A 22,957-nucleotide genomic window follows, 5' to 3' on the forward strand; every position below is an offset into this window, starting at 1 on the left:
TTAACATAAATATACATTTTAAATAATAAATAAGAGACATTAAAAATCAAACTTTTGTCATTTTCTCCTGTAATCGATCTGTTAAATAACATAATATTAGCAATTAAAACTAAAAATATAGGCTTAAAACGCGCCTCTCCGTTGAATTCCCAAAGCCACACTAAACACAGAGCATATAATTTATCATAGTCGACCGATGAGCTAGCGCGTGGTCGGTGACGCAAATTGTGTCTAAATTTGCACAAAAAAGATACCTCTTAAAAAAAACTTAGACAGACCCCAGTAATTAACTACTGACAATTTCCAGCTGGTTCACTAATAAGAACTAACTGTTTTGTCATTGTATATGGTCCTCTGTCTACTCAAACTAGCAACTTGATTGTTCTACATGGTCCTTTACTTTCATGAACATACTGGATTCTGCATTGTTCTTTCTATATTTATATTTTTCGTTCTTTATATTATATTTTTTTTATTTATTTTATATTTTTTAGTTAGTTCAAAATTTTTAAAACATGCTGTTATAAAATTTTGTTTTTCAAAGTAATATGTATTTACAGGGATTTGATTAGTACATTGGCAGACTTCCAAAAGCCTTTATTTGCCATTGTGAATGGTGCTGCATATGGCCTCGGATTAACGATTTTAAACCATGCAGATGTTACACTGGCCACAAGCAATGCATCTTTTTGCATGCCATATTCAAGACTTGGGTACATGCCAGAAGGGGGTGCTACACTTACCCTCCCACAAGCTGTTGGAACAACTATAGTGAGTTTCTTTATGTTGCTTTCAAATCTGTCCCAATAAAATACTTAGTTCATTAGGTGAAGTAACCATACCTGCCAAGCAGGGTTGGGGTTTTGGACACGACACGTGGGTTTTACTGTCTGAAACTGGGTAAAACTGTCCTAAACTGAGTAAAACTGTCCTAAACTGTCTTGAAGAGTCCAAAACCTTGAACTTTGGTAAAAGGTAAAAATTCTATTGGTGTAACCATTGTACACATAATAATTACATGTATCAATAAATATTTGATATTTTTTATACAATTTACTATAACTTATTAAAAGAAAATAATATAATATAATAGGAAAAGGCTTATAATTTTTGAAGCTCCACAATTCTTTGAACAACAAAAGTGAATACCTAATCCTTTAAATATAAATATGCTTTTAATACTGAAAAATAATATTTTTGCATAAGGATAAATATGGCAATATTAAAAAATAATAATTTTTCTTTAAAAAAAAAAACACTAAATTTGTTCCAAAATCAACCTTTTATTTTTCACAATATTTCTTTTAAAAAAATTTTATAATTTCTGCATTACAGGATGATAAAAAAGACATCTATTTTTAAAAAAAATTGTTTTTAAATATAAATATATGAGTTGAAATTGAAAATACAAAATAACTGAAAAATGTACTAACAGTTTTGAAGGGCATAACATCAGTTTCAGTTACTGACACTGGTGATGTATCAGCACTATGCTAAAAGAATTGAACATGTATAAAATAAAAGTATTCTTGAATAGTACTATAGATAAATAAACCTGTTTATGACGAACCAAGCACTTAGTCCCTAATATTTTTACCTGTATGGCAAGGCCAAACTTCAGTTATGTTCTATTGAATGAGAGGACCAATTGAACTTGATTACTGATTAATCTTCCTTTGTTTAAATTGAAGAGTCAAACAATATTAATAAAACATTATACTTTTAAAAACAAATATCCTCTAGTATATTTAATTATTAATATGTTATTAGTTCTATGTTTATTTTACCTCTTAAATATTGTTCAGATAAAATTTTGACATAATTTGAGTATAAGGGTTTTGGACAGTTTTGGACAAAGGAGTTTTGAACAGGAAGGTTTAAACCGTGGATTAATCCACTCTGTCCTAAATCTTGCCAACCATGCTGCCATATCTCCTGTATTTTACGACTATCTCCTGTTCACCTGTACATTCTCAAATTTCTCCTTATCTTTTGAAGAATTTAAAAAAAAAATTTTTTTGGCTGATAAAATAATTGATGATGGCAAAAATACTTCTCTTATTCCTCAACGGATGGTGCTATTGCCAGTACTGTAGTATGTTGAGTGTTTATATTTTAATAATTATAAATAATGATTTAAAAAATCTTAATTAGAGATTAAGATTTAAATAAATATTTTTTACTTCGCTAACTGTAAGTGCTGATATTATTTCCAACTTTGAATTTGATTTACATGATTATGCGTGATAAGAACTTTACTTGTAGCTTAAAAAATGCTGCTAGTAACATCCCCGTTATTTTATTTCTCCAATGTTGGCTGGTATGAGTAACAATATTTGCTTGATTTTTGCTTGTTCTTTATTTTATACTCATTTATACAAATATTACTAAAAAAGAAGGGAAATAAAAAATAATCACTCTATATTGCTTTTGAACTAATCATTGAATTTATACTTATTAAAATTAGTTTGCTCATTTAGAAGGTAAACTTCAAATATGCTAAGATTCCAGATTCATACCTTCTGTATAACTCATTAAGTAATAATTAAAGAGAGGGAGGCATACAACTAAACTTGTCAATGTTTCTCCATTTTAATGATATGTAGAATGCCTGGATTACAAGTTTATTTTTTAACGACAGTGACTAATTTTTTTAATGGCCCTACCGTATTTTGTATAAATACCTCAGATATTGTAATACCATTGCTAATGATTACATTATTGTTTATTATGTCAAGCTGTGGTTTGCTAGTTTGTTTACTTTTTCCAAGATGTTGTAAAGTTTTCTAGGAAATCACAGCGACATTCTTGCGTTAAAGAGTTCTTGTTTTAAGAATTTTTATACTTGGCATATCTTTCATTTGTAAATATTTTTTCTGGTAGAATAATAAATGTGATTAGAGTTAAAAGTAAACTTATACATAATTATTCATTTAAATTAAGTTGGGAAAATATCAAGGATTTAAATTTATAAAGACATTAATTTCTTGAAATGTGTTGTTAATGATTTTACTCCAGAAATTTTCCAAATTTTTGAGTTGGACTCACAATCACCCCTGAGATACAAAAGTATACTGCACCATGTGAAAGGGTCTTTACCATTCTGTGCTATTTTTTACAAAAAATATAAAAATGGAGTAGACCTACTTGTTATTTTATTTTTATATTTTATAACCGTCGTTGAACAGCAGACCCAATTTTATGGGTTTACGACTACTAATGTTCAACTCCGTAGCTTTGTGATTTTGAACCCAATCCAGAAGACAAGGGAACTGCTCGATCGAGTATTGGGAGAAATTTGCCTTCGTGGAGGACTTTTTGATGGAGGTAACCCGCATTTGCGTTACATGGAGAGGAGGGACTTTAACCCATGATCCATCTACCACTGAGGATATTTCACGTCAGCACTGTGGTCGGTATCGACTGGGATTCGAACCCGGTTCTCCTCATTGGAAGGCGAGCGCTCTGTCTCCTGAGCCATTTGGCGCAGACCTATCTGTTAGTCATGAAAATATACTTAGCGTCTATTTAAAGAAAAAAAAGTGTTACTGGTCACATTTCTTCACTTTTCTTGAATGCTGCTCTCTGCCGAAAGTTTCCCCTGACGATGCACAGGTTATATTGGTATTTCGAAGGTAATCTAACAATAATTTACTTTGATGAATCAATTAACTGCATAGGTATATGGAAAACTAACTAATGTCTGCCAAGTTGGTTATCAAAGTCGCTGTCAATTAAAATCTTTTAAGGGAAAACTTGTTGCAAATTTGGAATATCTAGGAAGTCTTTTTCTGTTCCCCTCCTTTAAAATCTTTTTTGTGAAATAAATAAACCTTTGATAGTGTATTAGGCAAAAAATTTTCATTCAAAAATATTTAAGTATTACTGATCAGACCTAGTCTGAGAGCCCTTGGCCAAAATAGGTCTAATAAGAGTTCTATACGTCAAGATTTTGTTTATCTGCAAATTAATCCTGACTTAAAAATCAGGGTTGAGGTTTTGGACTTCCTAAACTTGTCTTAAACTGTCTTGAAGTGTCCAAAACCTAGAACTTTGGTAAAAGATAAAATTTCTATCTGTGTAATCATTGTACACATAATAATTACATATATTAATAAATATTTGATACTTTTTACACAATTTGCTTTAACTTGTTAAATTAGAATGATATAATAGGAAAATATTTATAATTTGTGAATCTTCACAATTCATTGAACTACAAAAGTGAATACCTAATCCTTTAAGTATGAATAAATATGCTTTTAATACTGATAAATTATGTTTTCCCATAAGGATAAGTAATGCAATATTTAAAATAATAATCAACTTTTTTAATAAAACAAAAAATTTTCTTCATTTTGTTTCTTTTTCAAAAATTAACATTTAATTTTTCACAATATTTTTTAATATGTCGTGATTGGAGTAAAAGGGTTTTAAACAGTTTTGGACAAAACAGATTAAACCCAGGATTAATCCATTCTGTCCTAAACTTTTCAAACTCTGACCCATTCATATCAAAATTGTGGTTTTTACCTGCAAAAAATGCTGATTTTGTGTGCTTATTTTCTGATTTAGGCAATGGATTTGATTTTAAGAGGTCAAGTCATAACAGCCGAGCAAGCCAGAGATATTGGACTAGTTAATGAAGTGGTTGAGGTTCGTCACTTGCCGCAAGATTTAGTATCTCGTGTTAAAGCAATAGCTCAAAACTCTTCACCTGTGAGTTCATTTCTCATACTTTTATTACGAAATAATATCATCATAAAACTAACAGTTTCTGCCAACTCTTCTAGTATTAGTCTTCTTAGAAAATTTCAAACCAGAAGTATCGCGCTGCTAGTAGTTGCTGCTATTTTTCGTAGTTTGTGTTGTAATGTGCTACTCTGTTACAAAAGTAGTGTAGTGAATAGTGCGATAAAATAAAGCAATAGTTTCTTGGCAACTTCTTTTAACGTTACTTTAGAAAAGAAACCCGGTTCTAACGTAACTAATTTTTTCGTCCATCAATGAAAATGACCCTGTAGCTGAGCTTTAACAGAAATTAAGTGCTTGAAAATCTTGTATAAGTATTTAAACTAGCCATAATAAAAAATGAATAATTAATGTCACACTTTCATATACAAATACTCACTCATGAAATATTGATGCATAGCTGCCAACATGGATAGGAAAAAATCCAGTAGATTTTATGAAACAATAGAAATTTTATGATAATTGTTGCAAAGTATATTTTACATTTAGAAAATTTTAGGGATTTTTATAGTCATCGAAATAGAAAAACTGCAATATTTTTAAGTTATAACTAACATTAAATGAACTTGAAATATTATGTATAGTTTCTCTAAAGTTAGAACTCCTGACTAAAGTTAGACTGGTGACGATGACTATGGTAATGAGGTATAACTATTTCAAGTAGGGTTGTGGGTTCTTTGCGTAGACAAACTATATTATGTTTACTCGTATTTTTGAACAGTAATAACCATTTAATTCATCAAGGACGGTTGACTGATTTTTCTAAATGAGGCTCGCTTCATTATGGATTAGTAACACTTATTTAAATATTCAAGCAAGCAATAAGCTGCACAAAATTTTATTTCAATAAGGAATTTTTAAGAAAATTTACTCAATTTTAGGGAATTTTCTAAAATGGACAAAATCCAGTATAGTATGCAGCTATGTTGATGTTATTTCAAAGGAAAGGAACGCATTTTCGGTGTACCTAATTTCTGAGAGGAAATAAAAGAGCATTAAGCAACTAAAAAATTTGGAAGTATTTGATAATTTTGCATTTCTTAAAATAAATATCCACTGTCGAAAAAGACAAAAACTTGAAGGTTAAATGAACGAAAAAATTTTGGGATTAGCAAACTGGCTCATGTATACAGCAATAAATATTTTTTAATTATTACTCCCTTACATTTAATGTAAGTTAATGTAAGCAATGAAATAGTTACTACAATTCAAAAGTAGTTGGTAGTCACTACATTTAAAAAAAAAGTAGTTGTAGTAAACTAATAAATTAATGTAGTTTTTCTGACCACTGGTGTGGATAATTTTTATGAATAAGTCAACCTAGCATTTAAATTTCAATTAAATACTGAGTATTGTAGTTTAAACTATCTGTTTCAATGCTGTACAGAGATAAATTGTTAATTATAAATTATTTTTTGTAATATATTGAGCTAATTATAATAGATTTAGTTACTGAATAAATTAAGAAAACTGTCTTAAGATGCATAATAACTCCTTTTAGAAATTTTGTTTAATAACTTGGTATACATCAATGATTTTTGGGTCATTCACTACAAATAAGCTATTTTACTATTTTCAGGTAGTGATAGCTAAAAAAAATTGTGTCTAAAATTTCTAATTTTTTTGTAGTAAGATATGACAGAAGGTTCAAAAACAATAAAAAAACATGGCTGTCACTCTTTAATATTTAAAAAATATTATTTTTATTAAAGTGTAGGAATGATAATTTTTGTTTATGATAAGTTATAAAAAATAATTTTAATGAATGTATTTAATTATATGACAATCCTTTGCTTTCAAAAGTATTAAAAAGGAACAAAAATATCTTTCTTAACTAGTCATTAGAAACATAAAATCAATCCCTCACAAGTGTTATTTTTTTCTTTGTAAAGGAATGATAATAGTTAGGGAATGAGAAAATAGTATTGTTTATACCCACAAATAGAATGAAATAGCAGTGTCTATTCTTAAACCATCCCATTAAAGGAAATTAAAACTTTCTTAAATACATTTTTAGAAAATAAATTACCTTCATAAATTTAAATGAAGGAATAAAAATGTTATCTTAACATCTGTCCAATTTGCTCATTCAGTTTCTTTTTACATACTTTAGCCCAATTTAAATGAAATTTCTTTTGCAGTTTTCTCAGAAACATTTCAAATCACTATGAGTGTAGGAATCATGAGTTTTGAACTATTTTGCCAAATAAAAATCCATTTTTTCTTCTTCTTCGTCAGCGCAACAGCTCCTTGCGAGCCTTGGCTACCTCAACAGCTGACAAATGTCAGCGCCTCCTATCCAGAGCAACTCCCTTCCAATTTCTTATCTTTAGGGTTTTCAAATTATTTTCGATGTCCTTGAGCCATCTAGTAGGGGGTCTGCCTTTGGGGCGTGATCCCTCAGGATTCTCAAGGTGACGATTCTCATGGCGCTATTTTCAGAACTTCTCTATTGATGGCCCAGCCATCTCAGCCTATTAATACAGATTATTTGTGAAATTTGGGGCTGCTTATAGAGTCGGTAAAGCTCGAAGTTATTGCCCTTTCTTGAATTGCGCCAAAGATGGCTCTCAGGACTTTTCTTTCAAAGATATCTAGTGTCCGCTGTATATCTGAGTTTAGGGTCCAAGTTTCCATAAAGTAGCACAGGAAGTATGAATGTCTTATAGAGTTTTAACTTTGTTTTTCGGCTGAGAAGATTATATCTTAGCTGTCCTCGATCCAAAGAAGCGCTTATTAGCCATTTTGATTCTATTGTCGATTTCTGCTTTAAGTATGTTTGGATCGTTAACATCAGTGCCAAGGTATTTGAATTCGTTAACCCTTTCAAAGGTATAACCATTAATATATAAAGGGCACTGTAATTTACAGTTAAGAACGAAAATTCCACAAATTTTGTCTTATCTTCGTTAATGGAAAGGCCCATATTTGTGGCAGCAGCTTCGAGAGCTCGGAAAGCCTCTTTGACATCCCTTTCTGACCTTCCAGAAAATCCTTCTGAAAATTCATTGACGGACCAAAAAATTTACATAATGCATAGGTAGAATGCTACAAGCGTTGATTTTAAGGATAAAAATCGAAAAGAAAAGTATATGTATTTGTAAGATGCTAAGAGTTGCATGCGAGGAAATGAGATTTTATAGATTTCAAAATTAATGAAAAATATTAAATTCAAGTAATACTTCCATAGCTGTCAACTCTACTGGATTTTGCCAGTTTCTCCTTGTCTACTGGTATAATAAGAATTTTTCTGAATTTTGTGCATTTTTGAAAATTTCCTAAAATTGAGAAGGTATTCGAAAAAAAAATCCCTGGTGAAATAAATTTTTTACTCAGTTTATTGCTTGCTTGACTATTTAAATAAGTATTACTAATACATAATGAAGCAAGCCTCACTTTTAGAAATCAGTTTAAAGCTTTTCTTTGTTCTGAAATTTTCAGATTATTTTTATACAGAACTCCCTTTTTAAATTACAAAATATTTTAATCATCAATAATGTCTACTACTATTTAAAATTATATGTTACCATAATAAAAAAGCATTTCAAATTCATCTATTGTCAACCATTTATAGTTATATTGTCAACCAATATTGCAGACCATTTATAGTTTTTAGTGTAATCAAATTTTTGTATTTTGATGACGATAAAAATCCCTAAAATTCCCTATATGTAAAATATTTTGTATACTATGCAACAGTTATGAAATTTATATTATTCCGTAAAATCAACTGGATTGTTTTCCTATCCATGTTGGCAGCTATTTACTTCAGACTTAGGGGATAATCTAAAAAGGACCAACTTCAAACAATATGGAACTACATTCATTTATCTATAGTTAAAACTGAATATGTCATTTTAGTCTATTTGTGTGCAGAGAATTACCCTTTTCTCAAAAATGCTATACTACTACATTACATAACATGATTCTTGTACACAAGTTAATTTTTTACATAGGGATATTAAAGACGAAGCCACTCAATATGTTGTTTCTTCTTTTATTCATTTTTCTAACTATATTTTGGGACTCAAATGCTGATAAATCATTAGTTGTTCTGTTAGATCTAATGTAACATTATTTAAAATTCATTTTAATTTCAAAAATTAAATTTCACCAGTGAATTCAACTAAAGAAAAGACAATAAACCAACAGAAATTTTTTTTTTTTTAAATGTGTATTTTTTGTGAACTTTTTTTTTCATTTCCTGCTATTAGTTCACAATCTCCCAATATATCTTGTTCAAATTTTCAATTGTTAATAAAATATGTTTTATTCATCCACTCAAATTCAAATACATTTTTTAAAACTTATATTGGATGACACTCGATGTTAATATTATATTTATATATATATATATACAAGTATATATATATATATATATATATATATATATATATATATATATATATATATATATATATATACAAGTATATATATATATATATATATATATATATATATATAAATAAATAAATACAAGAAAACACTAAGAAAGTTAAGAAAAACAATAAGTAACATTTATTGCGCTTAAGCTGCAAGTAAACAGCACTCATTAGATAAGTTCAAAATGAAGAATAAAACAAAGAAAAATTAAAGACATATGAAAAAAAGGGGGTGGGAAATAATAAGTAAAAAAAAAAAACAACAAACAATATTTTATTTAAAAAAAAAAAATGAAATGTTAATTAAAAAACCGGAAAAAAAGCCGGAAAAAAAAGATATAATCTTTTCTTCAGCCCACACGATTATATCCGCAAAACAGAGTGCTTTCTGATATTGTATCAATAAAGCCAAAGCAAAATATATTAATACAATAGTGTGAGGAGCACTCAAAAAAAATTTTTTTTATAAAGTAACTACGTAAAAATAGATCATAAAAAGTAAATATAACATGTAAAAACAGATAATAAAATAAAATAAAAAGAAAAAATAAAATAAAAATAAAAAACATTAAAAAGGGGGGACTATAAAGCGAGTAGCAAAATCATAACAACTTACTTGGACAGTTATTTTTCAAGAATGATTTAAAAATGTTTTCGCAGAAAGATTGCCAGATTACAAAATATGAAAACAAAAGCGCAAATTGAGTGTAACAAAAGGGTTCTAAAGTGTCGTTCTTACTGCACTGCTGAAGTGATTTGTTATTCTGAGTTTTGATTTGTTAGTTACCAAGGATGGGCCCGAAATGGATGCGAAAACATTTTTAAATCATTCTTGAAAAATAACTGTCCAAGTAAGTTGTTATGATTTTGCTACTCGCTTTATAGTCCCCCCTTTTTAATGTTTTTTATTTTTATTTTATTTTTTCTTTTTATTTTATTTTATTATCTGTTTTTACATGTTATATTTACTTTTTATGATCTATTTTTACGTAGTTACTTTATAAAAAAAAAAAAAAAAAATTTTTTTGAGTGCTCCTCATACTATTGTATTAATATATTTTGCTTTGGCTTTATTGATACAATATCAGAAAGCACTCTGTTTTGCGGATATAATCGTGTGGGCTGAAGAAAAGATTATATCTTTTTTTTCCGGTTTTTTAATTAACATTTCATTTTTTTTTTTTTTTTTTTTTTTTAAATAAAATATTGTTTGTTGTTTTTTTTTTTTTTTTACTTATTATTTCCCACCCCCTTTTTTTCATATGTCTTTAATTTTTCTTTGTTTTATTCTTCATTTTGAACTTATATATATATATATATATATATATATATATATATATATATATATATATATATATATATATATATATATTGTTTTATAGTAGTTGACTGCAAAATCCTGAGGTTTGGTGTCTCTAATCTTAAACATAAATGGCCTTTTAAATTCTTTTTCCTTAAATTTACAAAAATATTTGTTCTGATTTTTCAGATTAGCATTTGATTCTTAAATACTTTTTTTTTTTTTTAAGTAAATGATGTTTTGAAATTTTTATCTTCAAAAAAAATTTAGAATGATGTTATATAACACAATAGCCTTTACCTCTGCTTTAGAATTTCATTTAAAGAATAATTATTTTTCTCTTTTAAATATTTTTTCATTATTTCTTACACCTAAGCATGTTTTGCATAATATTATTAAACAAAAAAAATTTGATTTAATTTTTCTTTATTATTGAATTCCTTTCTTCTGATTTATAATTTTGTAGTATATTTTTTCTCTATACCTTGTTAAAAGATTTGAAAGTTTAATGTAGGTGAATACGTTTAAAATTCTAAAAAATTTGGAGAAACTTTTTGCTGTCAACCTCAAAATCTAAATAATTTTTTTTCTCTATTACATTTTTTTATCTGCACCCTATTTAGAGAGTTAATATTTTTATACTGAGAATTAATGTAGAATTTTAGTCAAAAAATTCCTTTTACAGTTAACTTCAAAGTCTTAAGTTAATTTCTTTTGAAAACTTCATTTCGATAAAATATGTAGTAATTGAATTTAAATTTTTTTTAAATATTTTACTTGTTTAAGAATATGATTTTATTTTTTAATATTGATTAGAGTGTGCAAGCAACGAAAGCAATGATAAAGATGCGATTGCACATTCAACTCCCCCTGGTGTTGGAGACGGAGGCGATGCTTCTACCGCAAATGTGGCTTTCTCCCACCTGCCAAAAAGCCATTCAAAGTGCATTGAATTCTGGATTCTTTGAGGACTGTTGATGATATATCGATGTTCCTCGTTTCATTCTATAATCAGTAAAAGTATATTTTAAATAAACATTATTTTATTATCAGAAATGTAAATAATAATGCTTTTATCAATATGTTCTATTGTGTAAATAAACTATATCTCAATGTAGACTCTGTCTCTCTTATTTATAATTAGTTGTGTGTAAGTTTTCTGGGAAATAAATTCAGTGTTGCCACAGGGCAACTAAAGTGCCGTTGAATTCAAGGTTGCAAAAAAACCCACCTACCCGGTTAAGCCCGGGTGGCTTTTACTGGGTAAAACCCACCCTAAAGAGGGTTTTGATTAGTAAGAATATAAATAAAAAAATATCTTGTGTCAAAATAAGTTTCAAATGTGTGATGTATGTGAGTGCATATAACATTTTGGGATGTCAGAAGAAACTTCTCTCAGACTTTTGCATCAATTTATTTGTATTAATTACCTATATGTGAAGTCAATTCATAAAATTAAACTTAATTATTACTAGTAAAATAAGCTTTTTTGAAATAAGATACTTACTTATCCTTACCCTCTCTTTTGAAAAAACCCCCAATAAAATATGAAAAGCCCAATAAAACCCACCTGTGTTGGGTTTTTCTGGAAAACCTGGGTATTTTGCAACCCTGGTTGAATTGCATGCCAACTGAAACCAGTATTGAATTTTCAATGTTTCAGCTATATCCTTGTATTTGGTATCATTTTAAAGAAAATTTGTTGTAATTTATGAATTCATATGTTGTTTTTTGGAGTTGTTAATGATTATAGTAAAATTTATTATAAATAGAGAGCATTCATGATTTTGATTTATTGTACCAAATAAAAACTCTATTTTAAAGAAGAATAAGTTATTAAAAATATTACGATTTTACAAATAGTTTGATTTATATTGTAAAATAAACTGTTCCTGAGTCTAATTATGCAGTGATTACCGTCAAAAAAAATTTTTTTTTTCTTATTCTTTAAGTTTATTTTATTCATTACGCAAAAAACTTTTTTAACTTAATATTATTTGATTTTTACAATAAAGTCTATTAATACAATCATGTTATGTTATATTTTTGAAATTTTTTTTAAAGTTTCTTATGTAACAGAGAGGGCAAAACTCAATTACACAAAATTGATAGGTTGATAATTCAAAAGGAACTCTAGGAATGTAAACAAGTGCCAATGCATCTTGATTCAACTAGTTTAAACCAGTTTCTCCATTATAAGAGCACACTTTTTACACAACGCTGTGCCGTTTTTATTTAATAGTGTGTTTAGTTTATTGTTAAAAGTTTTTTAAGTGAGTAATTAATATGGGGAAAACAGCAGCTGAAAGAATGAGAGAATATAGAATGTTCCAAGTAAAAAAGATATTTGTATGAAGAAAGCTAAAGAATATAAAACGAAAATTTAAGAGAAAATTTAAATTTAAAAAAATAAAAAGGCACTGATTCAAGCAGAAGAAATTCAGGAAGGATATTCTCTTTATAATATTTCATAGGCATTGAAGAAAGCTATTATAAAAACAAACCGTGTATTACCTGTATCTCCAAGAAAACATTGTACTGTTCTATGCATACTCTGTAACCTTACTACCAAAACAAAAGAAATAGCCTAGTAACAAAGTTTCTGATGAAACAAAAAAAAACTTGTAATAAATTTTTATTCATCTGATAAACTTTCTTGCCAGACTTCTGGTAGAGCTGAGTGCATGATTATCAGCGAAAATGGACAGAAAGTCCGCAAAGCCAAATGTGCACCTTGATGGAAGCATATCAAGGCAGATGCACCAAACTTAAAAATTGAGGAAGTTTTGCTGTACTATGACCTATCCATATTTTATGCATAGGTAAACACCATATAAAATGCGTATGCGCTATTCACGAAAATGTGAATTTTCTATTAAAATCACAATTGTTTGCCTAACACTTGCATAAAATTACTAAATATAACGACTTGCAACAATCGCTCAATTGACTTTTTATTTTATAACCGTCGTTGAACAGCAGATCCAAATTTGAGTTAACGGTTCCCAATGTTTAGCTTCATAGCCTTGAAATTTTGAATCTATTCCAAAATACAAGGATACTCCTCGATCAGTACCCACAGAAGTATTGATTTGTTTTGGGAACTTGGAGGACTTTGGGACCCGACATATTTAATGTACACCAGTCACCATTTAAAACACTGGGATTCTTTTGATGTTGCTGTAGATAGTTTTGCAAGTGTAAAATTGTAAGGAAAAAATTGAGTAATTAATTTTGTTGCCCAAATAACTGAAATTGAGAAAGAAACAAAGAATGCACTTTTTGTTTTTTTAAACAGGGTCTGGTAAAATAAAAACTTTCAAATATAACTACAAAGAAGTAGCATGGGTTTCAATTATAGCAGTGCTGCCAACTTTAAATAACATAAGAGTATGATGATTTATTTTACCTTGAAATGTGATAAAGAGAAAAAAAATTTACAGATAGTGTTTAGGATAGTCCAAATCACAGAATTAAGCATCAATAGCAGTGCATGTCAAAGATGTGGTATTTTATTTGTCCCCTCTGTTACAACTACATATAATTAACGTACAATTTAATTATGAGGCTATTTTATGCCTATTAATTAAACACTGCACCTTAAAGTAGCATATTCTAGAAGAGTTTTTGTTTTCAAAAATATTTAATATATTTTTTAGAATAAAATGCTTGTGTGATTTACCCTCTGTTACAATTTGAATTCAACTGCAACTATTTTCAGCATGAGGCGAGTATGGCAACTTTTTTGCATTAAAAGACTAAAAAAGAAACTGTTATCAGGAAAAGTAGACTATTGGAAGACTTTTCTATACTCCTGGGGATGTTTTTTTTTTTTTTAGCATAAATTGAATTTAAAACACCAGTCACCATTTAAAACACTGGGATTCTTTTGATGTTGCTGTAAATAGTTTTGCAAACGTAAAATAGTAATGAAAAAATTGAGTAATTAATTTTGTTGCCCAAATAACTGAAATTGAGAAAGAAACAATGAATGCTTCTAGCTATTCTATTGTTATATACAGAACACTTTATTTTCGTTAAAATATCGAAAAAAATATTATAAAATAATTTGAAAGTCAACCATCGCAGGGTTTCCTACCCAAAGCCTCCGGGACTACATATCTAACTTGCCCACAGCGCCACCAACTGTGCGACGCTTCACGTGTCAGTCCAGCGAATATTAAGATGAAAAACACCACCTCCGGTTCAGTCAACAAACTTATTTTGGGCCTACTAAACAGTCTATAAAAATTTCCATTGGTACAATAGCTTGTTGCATTAAACTCTAATTTCAACCCGAGTTTGAAATTTATAGGTTAATATTATAGGGAGTTACGGGGTGTGATGTGTGCGTGCCTCCTGATATGAATTTTGTCCCTTTTTCAGCCATTATTCGCGCTTTAACAAAGAAAAATAATTCTTTTTATATATAGAACACTTTATTCACTTAAAAATATTCAAAAAGAAGTTAAAAAAAATAACATAAAATAAAATAAATAAAAATTATTCAAAATTTATTCGTTTATTAGCTATTATTCGCTACTTCCCAAAAAAAAATAGTTATTTTTATATACAGAACACTTGATTCGCGTTATGATATCGAAAAGTATTTTTGAAAAAATAATATAAAAGAAATTTAAATTCGAACATCGCAGAGTTTCGAACCCAGGACCTCCGGGATTACACATCAACCTTGCACACAGCGCTACCAACTGCGCCACTCTTCACAAGCAAGCCTTACGAATATTTAACTAAATACACCTACTCCCGGTCAGTCAACAAAACTCATTTTGGCCCTTTGTGGGCCTATTAAATAGTCTATAAAAAATCCCATTGGTACAATAGCTTGTTGCATTAAACTCTAATTTCAGGCCGAGTTTGAAATTTATAGGTTAATATTATAGGGAGTTACGGGGTGTGATATGTGCGTGCCTCCTGATATGAATTTTGTCTCTTTTTCAGTCATTATTTGCTCTTTAGCAAAGAAAAATAATTCTTTTCACATATAGAACACTTTATTCACTTAAAAATATTGAAAAAGAAGTTAAAAAAATCACATAAAATGAAATAAATGAATAAATAAAAATTATCCAAAATTTATTCGTTTATTAGCTATTATTCGCTATTTCCCAAAGAAAAAATAGTTATTTTTATATACAGAACACTTGATTCGCGTTATAATATCGAAAAGTATTTTTAAAAAATCAACATAATATAAATAAAAAAATTTAAACTCGAACATCACAGAGTTTCGAACCCCGGACCTCCGGGATTACACATCAACCTTGTACACAGCGCTACCAACTGCGCCACTCTTCACATGACGGACTCACGAATATTTAGCTAAATACACCTACTCCCGGTTAGTCAACAAAACTTATTTTGGCCCTTTGAGGGCCTACTAAATAGTCTATAAAAAATTCCATTGGTAAAATAGCTAGTTGCATTAAACTCTAATTTCTGGCTGAGTTTGAAATTTATAGGTTAATATTATAGGGAGTTAAGGGGTGTGATGAGTGCGTGCCTCCTGATATGACTTTTGTCCCTTTTTCAGTCATTATTCGCTCTTTAACAAAGAAAAATAATTCTTTTCACATATAGAACACTTTATTCACTTAAAAATATTGAAAAAGAAGTTTAAAAAATAACATAAAATGAAATAAATGAATAAATAAAAAATATGAGAAATTTATTCGTTTATTAGCTATTTTTCGCTATTTTCCAAGGAAAAAATAGTTATTTTTATATACAGAACACTTGATTCGCGTTATAATACCGAAAAGTATTTTTTAAAAAATAATATAATATAAATAAAAAAATTTAAAATCGAACATCACAGAGTTTCGAACCCCGGACCTCCGGGATTACACATCAACCTTGTACACAGCGCTACCAACTGCGCCACTCTTCACATGACGGACTCACGAATATTTAGCTAAATACACCTACTCCCGGTTAGTCAACAAAACTTATTTTGGCCCTTTGAGGGCCTACTAAATAGTCTATAAAAAATTCCATTGGTAAAATAGCTAGTTGCATTAAACTCTAATTTCTGGCTGAGTTTGAAATTTATAGGTTAATATTATAGGGAGTTAAGGGGTGTGATGAGTGCGTGCCTCCTGATATGACTTTTGTCCCTTTTTCAGTCATTATTCGCTCTTTAACAAAGAAAAATAATTCTTTTCACATATAGAACACTTTATTCACTTAAAAATATTGAAAAAGAAGTTTAAAAAAATCACATAAAATAAAATAAATGAATAAATAAAAAATATGAGAAATTTATTCGTTTATTAGCTATTTTTCGCTATTTTCCAAGGAAAAAATAGTTATTTTTATATACAGAACACTTGATTCGCGTTATAATACCGAAAAGTATTTTTTAAAAAATAATATAATATAAATAAAAAAATTTAAAATCGAACATCACAGAGTTTCGAACCCCGGACCTCCGGGATTACACATCAACCTTGTACACAGCGCTACCAACTGCGCCACTCTTCACATGACGGACTCACGAATATTTAGCTAAATACACCTACTCCCGGTTAGTCAACAAAACTTATTTTGGCCCTTTGAGGGCCTACTAAATAGTCTATAAAAAATTCCATTGGTAAAATAGCTAGTTGCATTAAACTCTAATTTCTGGCTGAGTTTGAAATTTATAGGTTAATATTATAGGGAGTTAAGGGGTGTGATGAGTGCGTGCCTCCTGATATGACTTTTGTCCCTTTTTCAGTCATTATTCGCTCTTTAACAAAGAAAAATAATTCTTTTCACATATAGAACACTTTATTCACTTAAAAATATTGAAAAAGAAGTTTAAAAAAATCACATAAAATAAAATAAATGAATAAATAAAAAATATGAGAAATTTATTCGTTTATTAGCTATTTTTCGCTATTTTCCAAGGAAAAAATAGTTAATTTTATATACAGAACACTTGATTCACGTTATAATACCGAAAAGTATTTTTAAAAAAATAATATAAAATAAATAAAAAAATTTAAAATCGACCATCACAGAGTTTCGAACCCCGGACCTCCGGGATTACACATCAACCTTGTACACAGCGCTACCAACTGCGCCACTCTTCACAAGCAAGCCTTACGAATATTTAGCTAAATACACCTACTCCCGGTTAGTCAACAAAACTTATTTTGGCCCTTTGAGGGCTTACTAAATAGTCTATAAAAAATTCCATTGGTAAAATAGCTAGTTGCATTAAACTCTAATTTCTGGCTGAGTTTGAAATTTATAGGTTAATATTATAGGGAGTTAACATAGTGATGAGTGCGTGCCTCCTGATATGACTTTTGTCCCTTTTTCAGTCATTATTCGCTCTTTAACAAAGAAAAATAATTCTTTTCACATATAGAACACTTTATTCACTTAAAAATATTGAAAAAGAAGTTTAAAAAAATCACATAAAATAAAATAAATGAATAAATAAAAATTATCCAAAATTTATTTGTTTATTAGCTATTATTCGCTATTTCCCAAAGAAAAAATAGTTAATTTTATATACAGAACACTTGATTCACGTTATAATACCGAAAAGTATTTTTAAAAAAATAATATAAAATAAATAAAAAAATTTAAAATCGACCATCACAGAGTTTCGAACCCCGGACCTCCGGGATTACACATCAACCTTGTACACAGCGCTACCAACTGCGCCACTCTTCACAAGCAAGCCTTACGAATATTTAGCTAAATACACCTACTCCCGGTTAGTCAACAAAACTTATTTTGGCCCTTTGAGGGCTTACTAAATAGTCTATAAAAAATTCCATTGGTAAAATAGCTAGTTGCATTAAACTCTAATTTCTGGCTGAGTTTGAAATTTATAGGTTAATATTATAGGGAGTTAAGGGGTGTGATGAGTGCGTGCCTCCTGATATGACTTTTGTCCCTTTTTCAGTCATTATTCGCTCTTTAACAAAGAAAAATAATTCTTTTCACATATAGAACACTTTATTCACTTAAAAATATTGAAAAAGAAGTTTAAAAAATAACATAAAATGAAATAAATGAATAAATAAAAAATATCCAAAATTTATTCGTTTATTAGCTATTTTTCGCTATTTTCCAAGGAAAAAATAGTTATTTTTATATACAGAACACTTGATTCGCGTTATAATACCGAAAAGTATTTTTAAAAAAATAATATAATATAAATAAAAAAATTTAAAATCGACCATCACAGAGTTTCGAACCCCGGACCACCGGGATTACACATCAACCTTGTACACAGTGCTACCAACTGCGCCACTCTTCACAAGCAAGCCTTATGAATATTTAGCTAAATATACCTACTCCCGGTCAGTCAACAAAACTTATTTTGGCCCTTTGAGGGCTTACTAAATAGTCTATAAAAAATTCCATTGGTAAAATAGCTAGTTGCATTAAACTCTAATTTCTGGCTGAGTTTGAAATTTATAGGTTAATATTATAGGGAGTTAAGGGGTGTGATGAGTGCGTGCCTCCTGATATGACTTTTGTCCCTTTTTCAGTCATTATTCGCTCTTTAACAAAGAAAAATAATTCTTTTCACATATAGAACACTTTATTCACTTAAAAATATTGAAAAAGAAGTTTAAAAAATAACATAAAATAAAATAAATGAATAAATAAAAATTATCCAAAATTTATTTGTTTATTAGCTATTATTCGCTATTTCCCAAAGAAAAAATAGTTAATTTTATATACAGAACACTTGATTCGCGTTATAATATCGAAAAGTATTTTTAAAAAATCAACATAATATAAATAAAAAAAAATTTAAATTCGACCTTCACAGGGTCTCGAACCCAGGACCACCGGGATTACACATCAACTTTATACGCAGCGCCACCAACTGCGCCACGCTTCACATGACGGACTCTCGAATATTTAGCTTAATACACCTACTCCCGGTCAGTCAACAAAACTTATTTTTGCCCTTTGTGGGCCTTCTAAATAGTCTATAAAAAATCCCATTGGTACAATAGCTTGTTGCATTAAACTCTAATATCAGGCCGAGTTTGAAATTTATAGGTTAATATTATAGGGAGTTACGGGGTGTGATGTGTGCGTGCCTCCTGATATGAATTTTGTCTCTTTTTCAGCCATTATTCGCTCTTTAACAAAGAAAAATAATTCTTTTCACATTTTTCACATATAGAACACTTTATTCACTTAAAAATATTGAAAAAGAAGTTTAAAAAAAAAAACATAAAATAAAATAAATGAATAAATAAAAAATATCCAAAATTTATTCGTTTATTAGCTATTTTTCGCTATTTTCCAAGGAAAAAATAGTTATTTTTATATACAGAACACTTGATTCGCGTTGTAATACCGAAAAGTATTTTTAAAAAAATAATATAAAATAAATAAAAAAATTTAAAATCGACCATCACAGGGTTTCGAACCCAGGACCTCCTTGACAACACATCAACCTTGCACCCGGCGCTACCAACCGTGCCTCGCTTCACATGCCAGCCTCATGAATATTTAGCTTAATTCACCTACTCCCGGTCACTCAACAAAACTTATTTTTGCCCTTTGTGGGCCAACTAAATAGAAATATCTATTTTTCCTTCATGAAATATCGAATAATAGCTAATAAACAGATAAATTTTGATTATTTTTTATTCATTTATTTATTTTATTTAATGTTATTTTTTTAACTTCTTTCTCAATATTTTTAAGTGAATAAAGTGTTTTATATGTGAAAAGAATTATTTTTCTTTGTTAAAGAGCGAATAATGGATGAAAAAAAGACAAAAGTCGTATAAGGAGGCACGCAAACATTACACCCCGTTACTCCCTATAATATTAACCTATAAATTTCAAACTCGGCCTGAAATTAGAGTCTAATGTAACAAACAATTGTATTGAAGGAATTTTTTATAGACTAATTAGTGGGCCCACAATGTTCCAAAATATTATTTGTTGATTAACCGTGAGGAGGTGCTTAAAGCTAATTATACGCGGAGCAGGTAAGTGAATCGTGTTGCAGTTGGTAGCGCTATGGACAAGGATGATTTGTAGTCCCGGAAGTCCTGGGTTCGATACTCTGCAAGGGTCGACTTTAAATTTTTTTATTTATTTTATATTATGTTTTTTAATATACTTTTCGACAATTTAGCGTGAATGAAGTGTTCTGTATATAGAAATAACTATTTTTCCTGTATGAAATTGCGAATAATAGCTAATAAACAGATAAATTTTGATTATTTTTTATTTATTTATTCATTTTATTTAATGTAATTTTTTTAACTTCTTTCTCAATATTTTTAAGAGAATAAAGTGTTTTATATATGAAAAGAATTATTTTTCTTTGTTAAAGAGCGAATAATGGCTGAAAAAGAGACAAAATTCATATCAGGAGGCACGCACACATCACACCCCGTTACTCCCTTTAATATTAACCTATAAATTTCAAACTCGGCCTGATATTAGAGTCTAATGTAACAAACAATTGTACGAAAGGAATTTTTTATAGACTAATTAGTGGTCCCATAATGTTCCAAAATATGTTTTGTTAACTAACATGGAATAGGTGCTTTTAGCTAAATATACGCGGAGCAGGTATGTGAAACGTGGTGCAGTTGGTAGCGCTATGGACAAGGATGATTTGTAGTCCTGGGTTCGATACCCTGCAAGGGTCGACTTGAAATTTTTTTTTATTATCTTATATTATGTTTTTTAATATACTTTTCGACAATTTAGCGTGAATAAAGTGTTCTGTAAATCGAAATAACTATTTTTCCTTCATGAAATATCGAATAATAGCGAATAAACAGATAAATGTTGATTATTTTTTATTTATTTATTTATTTTATTTAATGTTATTTTTTAAACTTCTTTTTCAATATTTGTAAGTGAATAAAGTATTCTATGTATGAAGAGAATTATTTTTCTCTGTTAAAGAGCGAATAATTGCTGAAAAAGGGCCAAAAGTCGTATCATGAGGAACACACATCACACTCCGTTACTCCCTATAATATTAACCTATAATTTTCAAACTCTTCCCGAAATTAGAGTTTAATGTAACAAACAATTGGGTATAATATAGCCTACGTCACAGGTTGTGTTGTTCCTACTATATTTAACCCATGAACGGCATTTTCTGCGAGCCTAACTTCAAGCCACAAATAAACAAACGAAGTGTTCGATCGTTTAAATAGCTGCTCGCCAGATTTTATTGCATTATAAAGAAAAGTTATTGAAACTAAATACAACAAAATAAACAACAACAACTAAAACAAATAACAACAACTACTAATAACAATAAGTAAATAAACAACAACTAAATTCCATTCGTTTAGCATTGCGTCATATGTTGTTCCTGCTAAATCGAAGTAGTTGTGTTTTCTTCATATTATACCCAATTTTGATCCTCTGCAGACGAGATGGTACCCAGTGGCCCCCATCTCCCCACAAAATAATTGCTGACTTCCCAGTTCCATGTTAGCTTCTTCGAAATAGTGCTACTTTGCTTACTCATATTATGACAATGCTTCTTTTATTTATATACTTAAAAAAAATTCTCTCGTCTAAATTCCTCCCCAAACTATTTGTTTTCTTTAATAAAAAATAATCAAAATTTATCTGCTTATTAGCTATTATTCGCTATTTCAGAAAGGAAAAATAGTTATTTCTATATACAGAACACTTGATTCACGTTAAATTGTCGAAAAGTATATTAAAAAACATAATATAAAAAAAAAAAAAAAATAAATAAATTAAAGACGACATTGTGCAGGGTTTCGATCCCAGGACTTCCGGGACTACGTATCAACCTTGCCCACAGCGCTACCAACTGCGTCACGCTTCACATATCTGCCCCGCGTATATTTAGCTTAAAGCACCTCCTCCCAGTAAGTCAACAAAACATATTTTGGCCATGTTTCCCAGACCGTCACCAATTCGCGATCGCTACACTCGAATACGCCATCTGGGGAGAGACCGGATTCATGCCTTTAGCCCTTCTCCCTTCCCTCTCCTCCTCATTTTAGTTGTATAGGAATGTACTACGATAATTTCCCTTTTCTTAATATTTTTCCTTTTTATTTAATAAAAATATATTTTAAAATTTCTATGATACTTTTCTTTAGAACTATGTTTAATGTAGCTTTCAGTTCCATATAGTTTTTCAAGTTAAAAGACTTTAATCTATGTCAGTGTTTCCCAAACTTATTACTTTTGCGTACCCTTTCTAAATTTTTCGTAACGCTGTGTACCACTAATAAAAAAATGAATGTATTTTTTACTATAAAAAATTGCACACATGTTAAAAATCACAGCTGACTGTAGACATCACTAATTATTAACCGTTAATTCTGCAAAAAATATCCAATAGAAAAATACGTAATCTTAAATTTTCATAGCTAGCTTTGCTTTTAAATAAATTTTTTTGAAATTTTCGTTTGTTGCAAGATATTTCGCATAGAAACGTGTACCCCCGCTAAACTGTTCCCGTATCCCTGGGGGTACGCGTACCACAGTTTGGGAAACACTGATCTATGTGAAA

At 29.3% G+C, this 22,957-nt stretch overlaps 1 protein-coding gene across 3 annotated transcripts in view; it reads left to right on the forward strand.

Annotated features, from left to right (window-relative positions):
- The window catches only part of LOC147817056 (enoyl-CoA delta isomerase 2-like), a 31,066-nt gene extending 19,515 nt beyond the window's left edge, over nucleotides 1-11,551 (forward strand). For all 3 annotated transcript variants that reach the window (XM_087154300.1, XM_087154302.1, XM_087154301.1), the window contains 3 exons: nucleotides 561-771; nucleotides 4,576-4,719; nucleotides 11,251-11,551. In XM_087154300.1, coding sequence (XP_087010426.1) covers nucleotides 561-771; nucleotides 4,576-4,719; nucleotides 11,251-11,412 — 517 coding nt within the window. In that variant the 3' untranslated portion in view covers nucleotides 11,413-11,551. The remainder of the gene's footprint in view (nucleotides 1-560; nucleotides 772-4,575; nucleotides 4,720-11,250) is intronic.
- The last annotated feature ends 11,406 nt before the right edge of the window (nucleotides 11,552-22,957 follow it).

Source organism: Parasteatoda tepidariorum, chromosome 1, assembly GCF_982258835.1.
Source record: "Parasteatoda tepidariorum strain Cologne lab strain chromosome 1, Ptep-v5.0, whole genome shotgun sequence".
Classification (NCBI taxonomy): domain Eukaryota; kingdom Metazoa; phylum Arthropoda; class Arachnida; order Araneae; family Theridiidae; genus Parasteatoda; species Parasteatoda tepidariorum.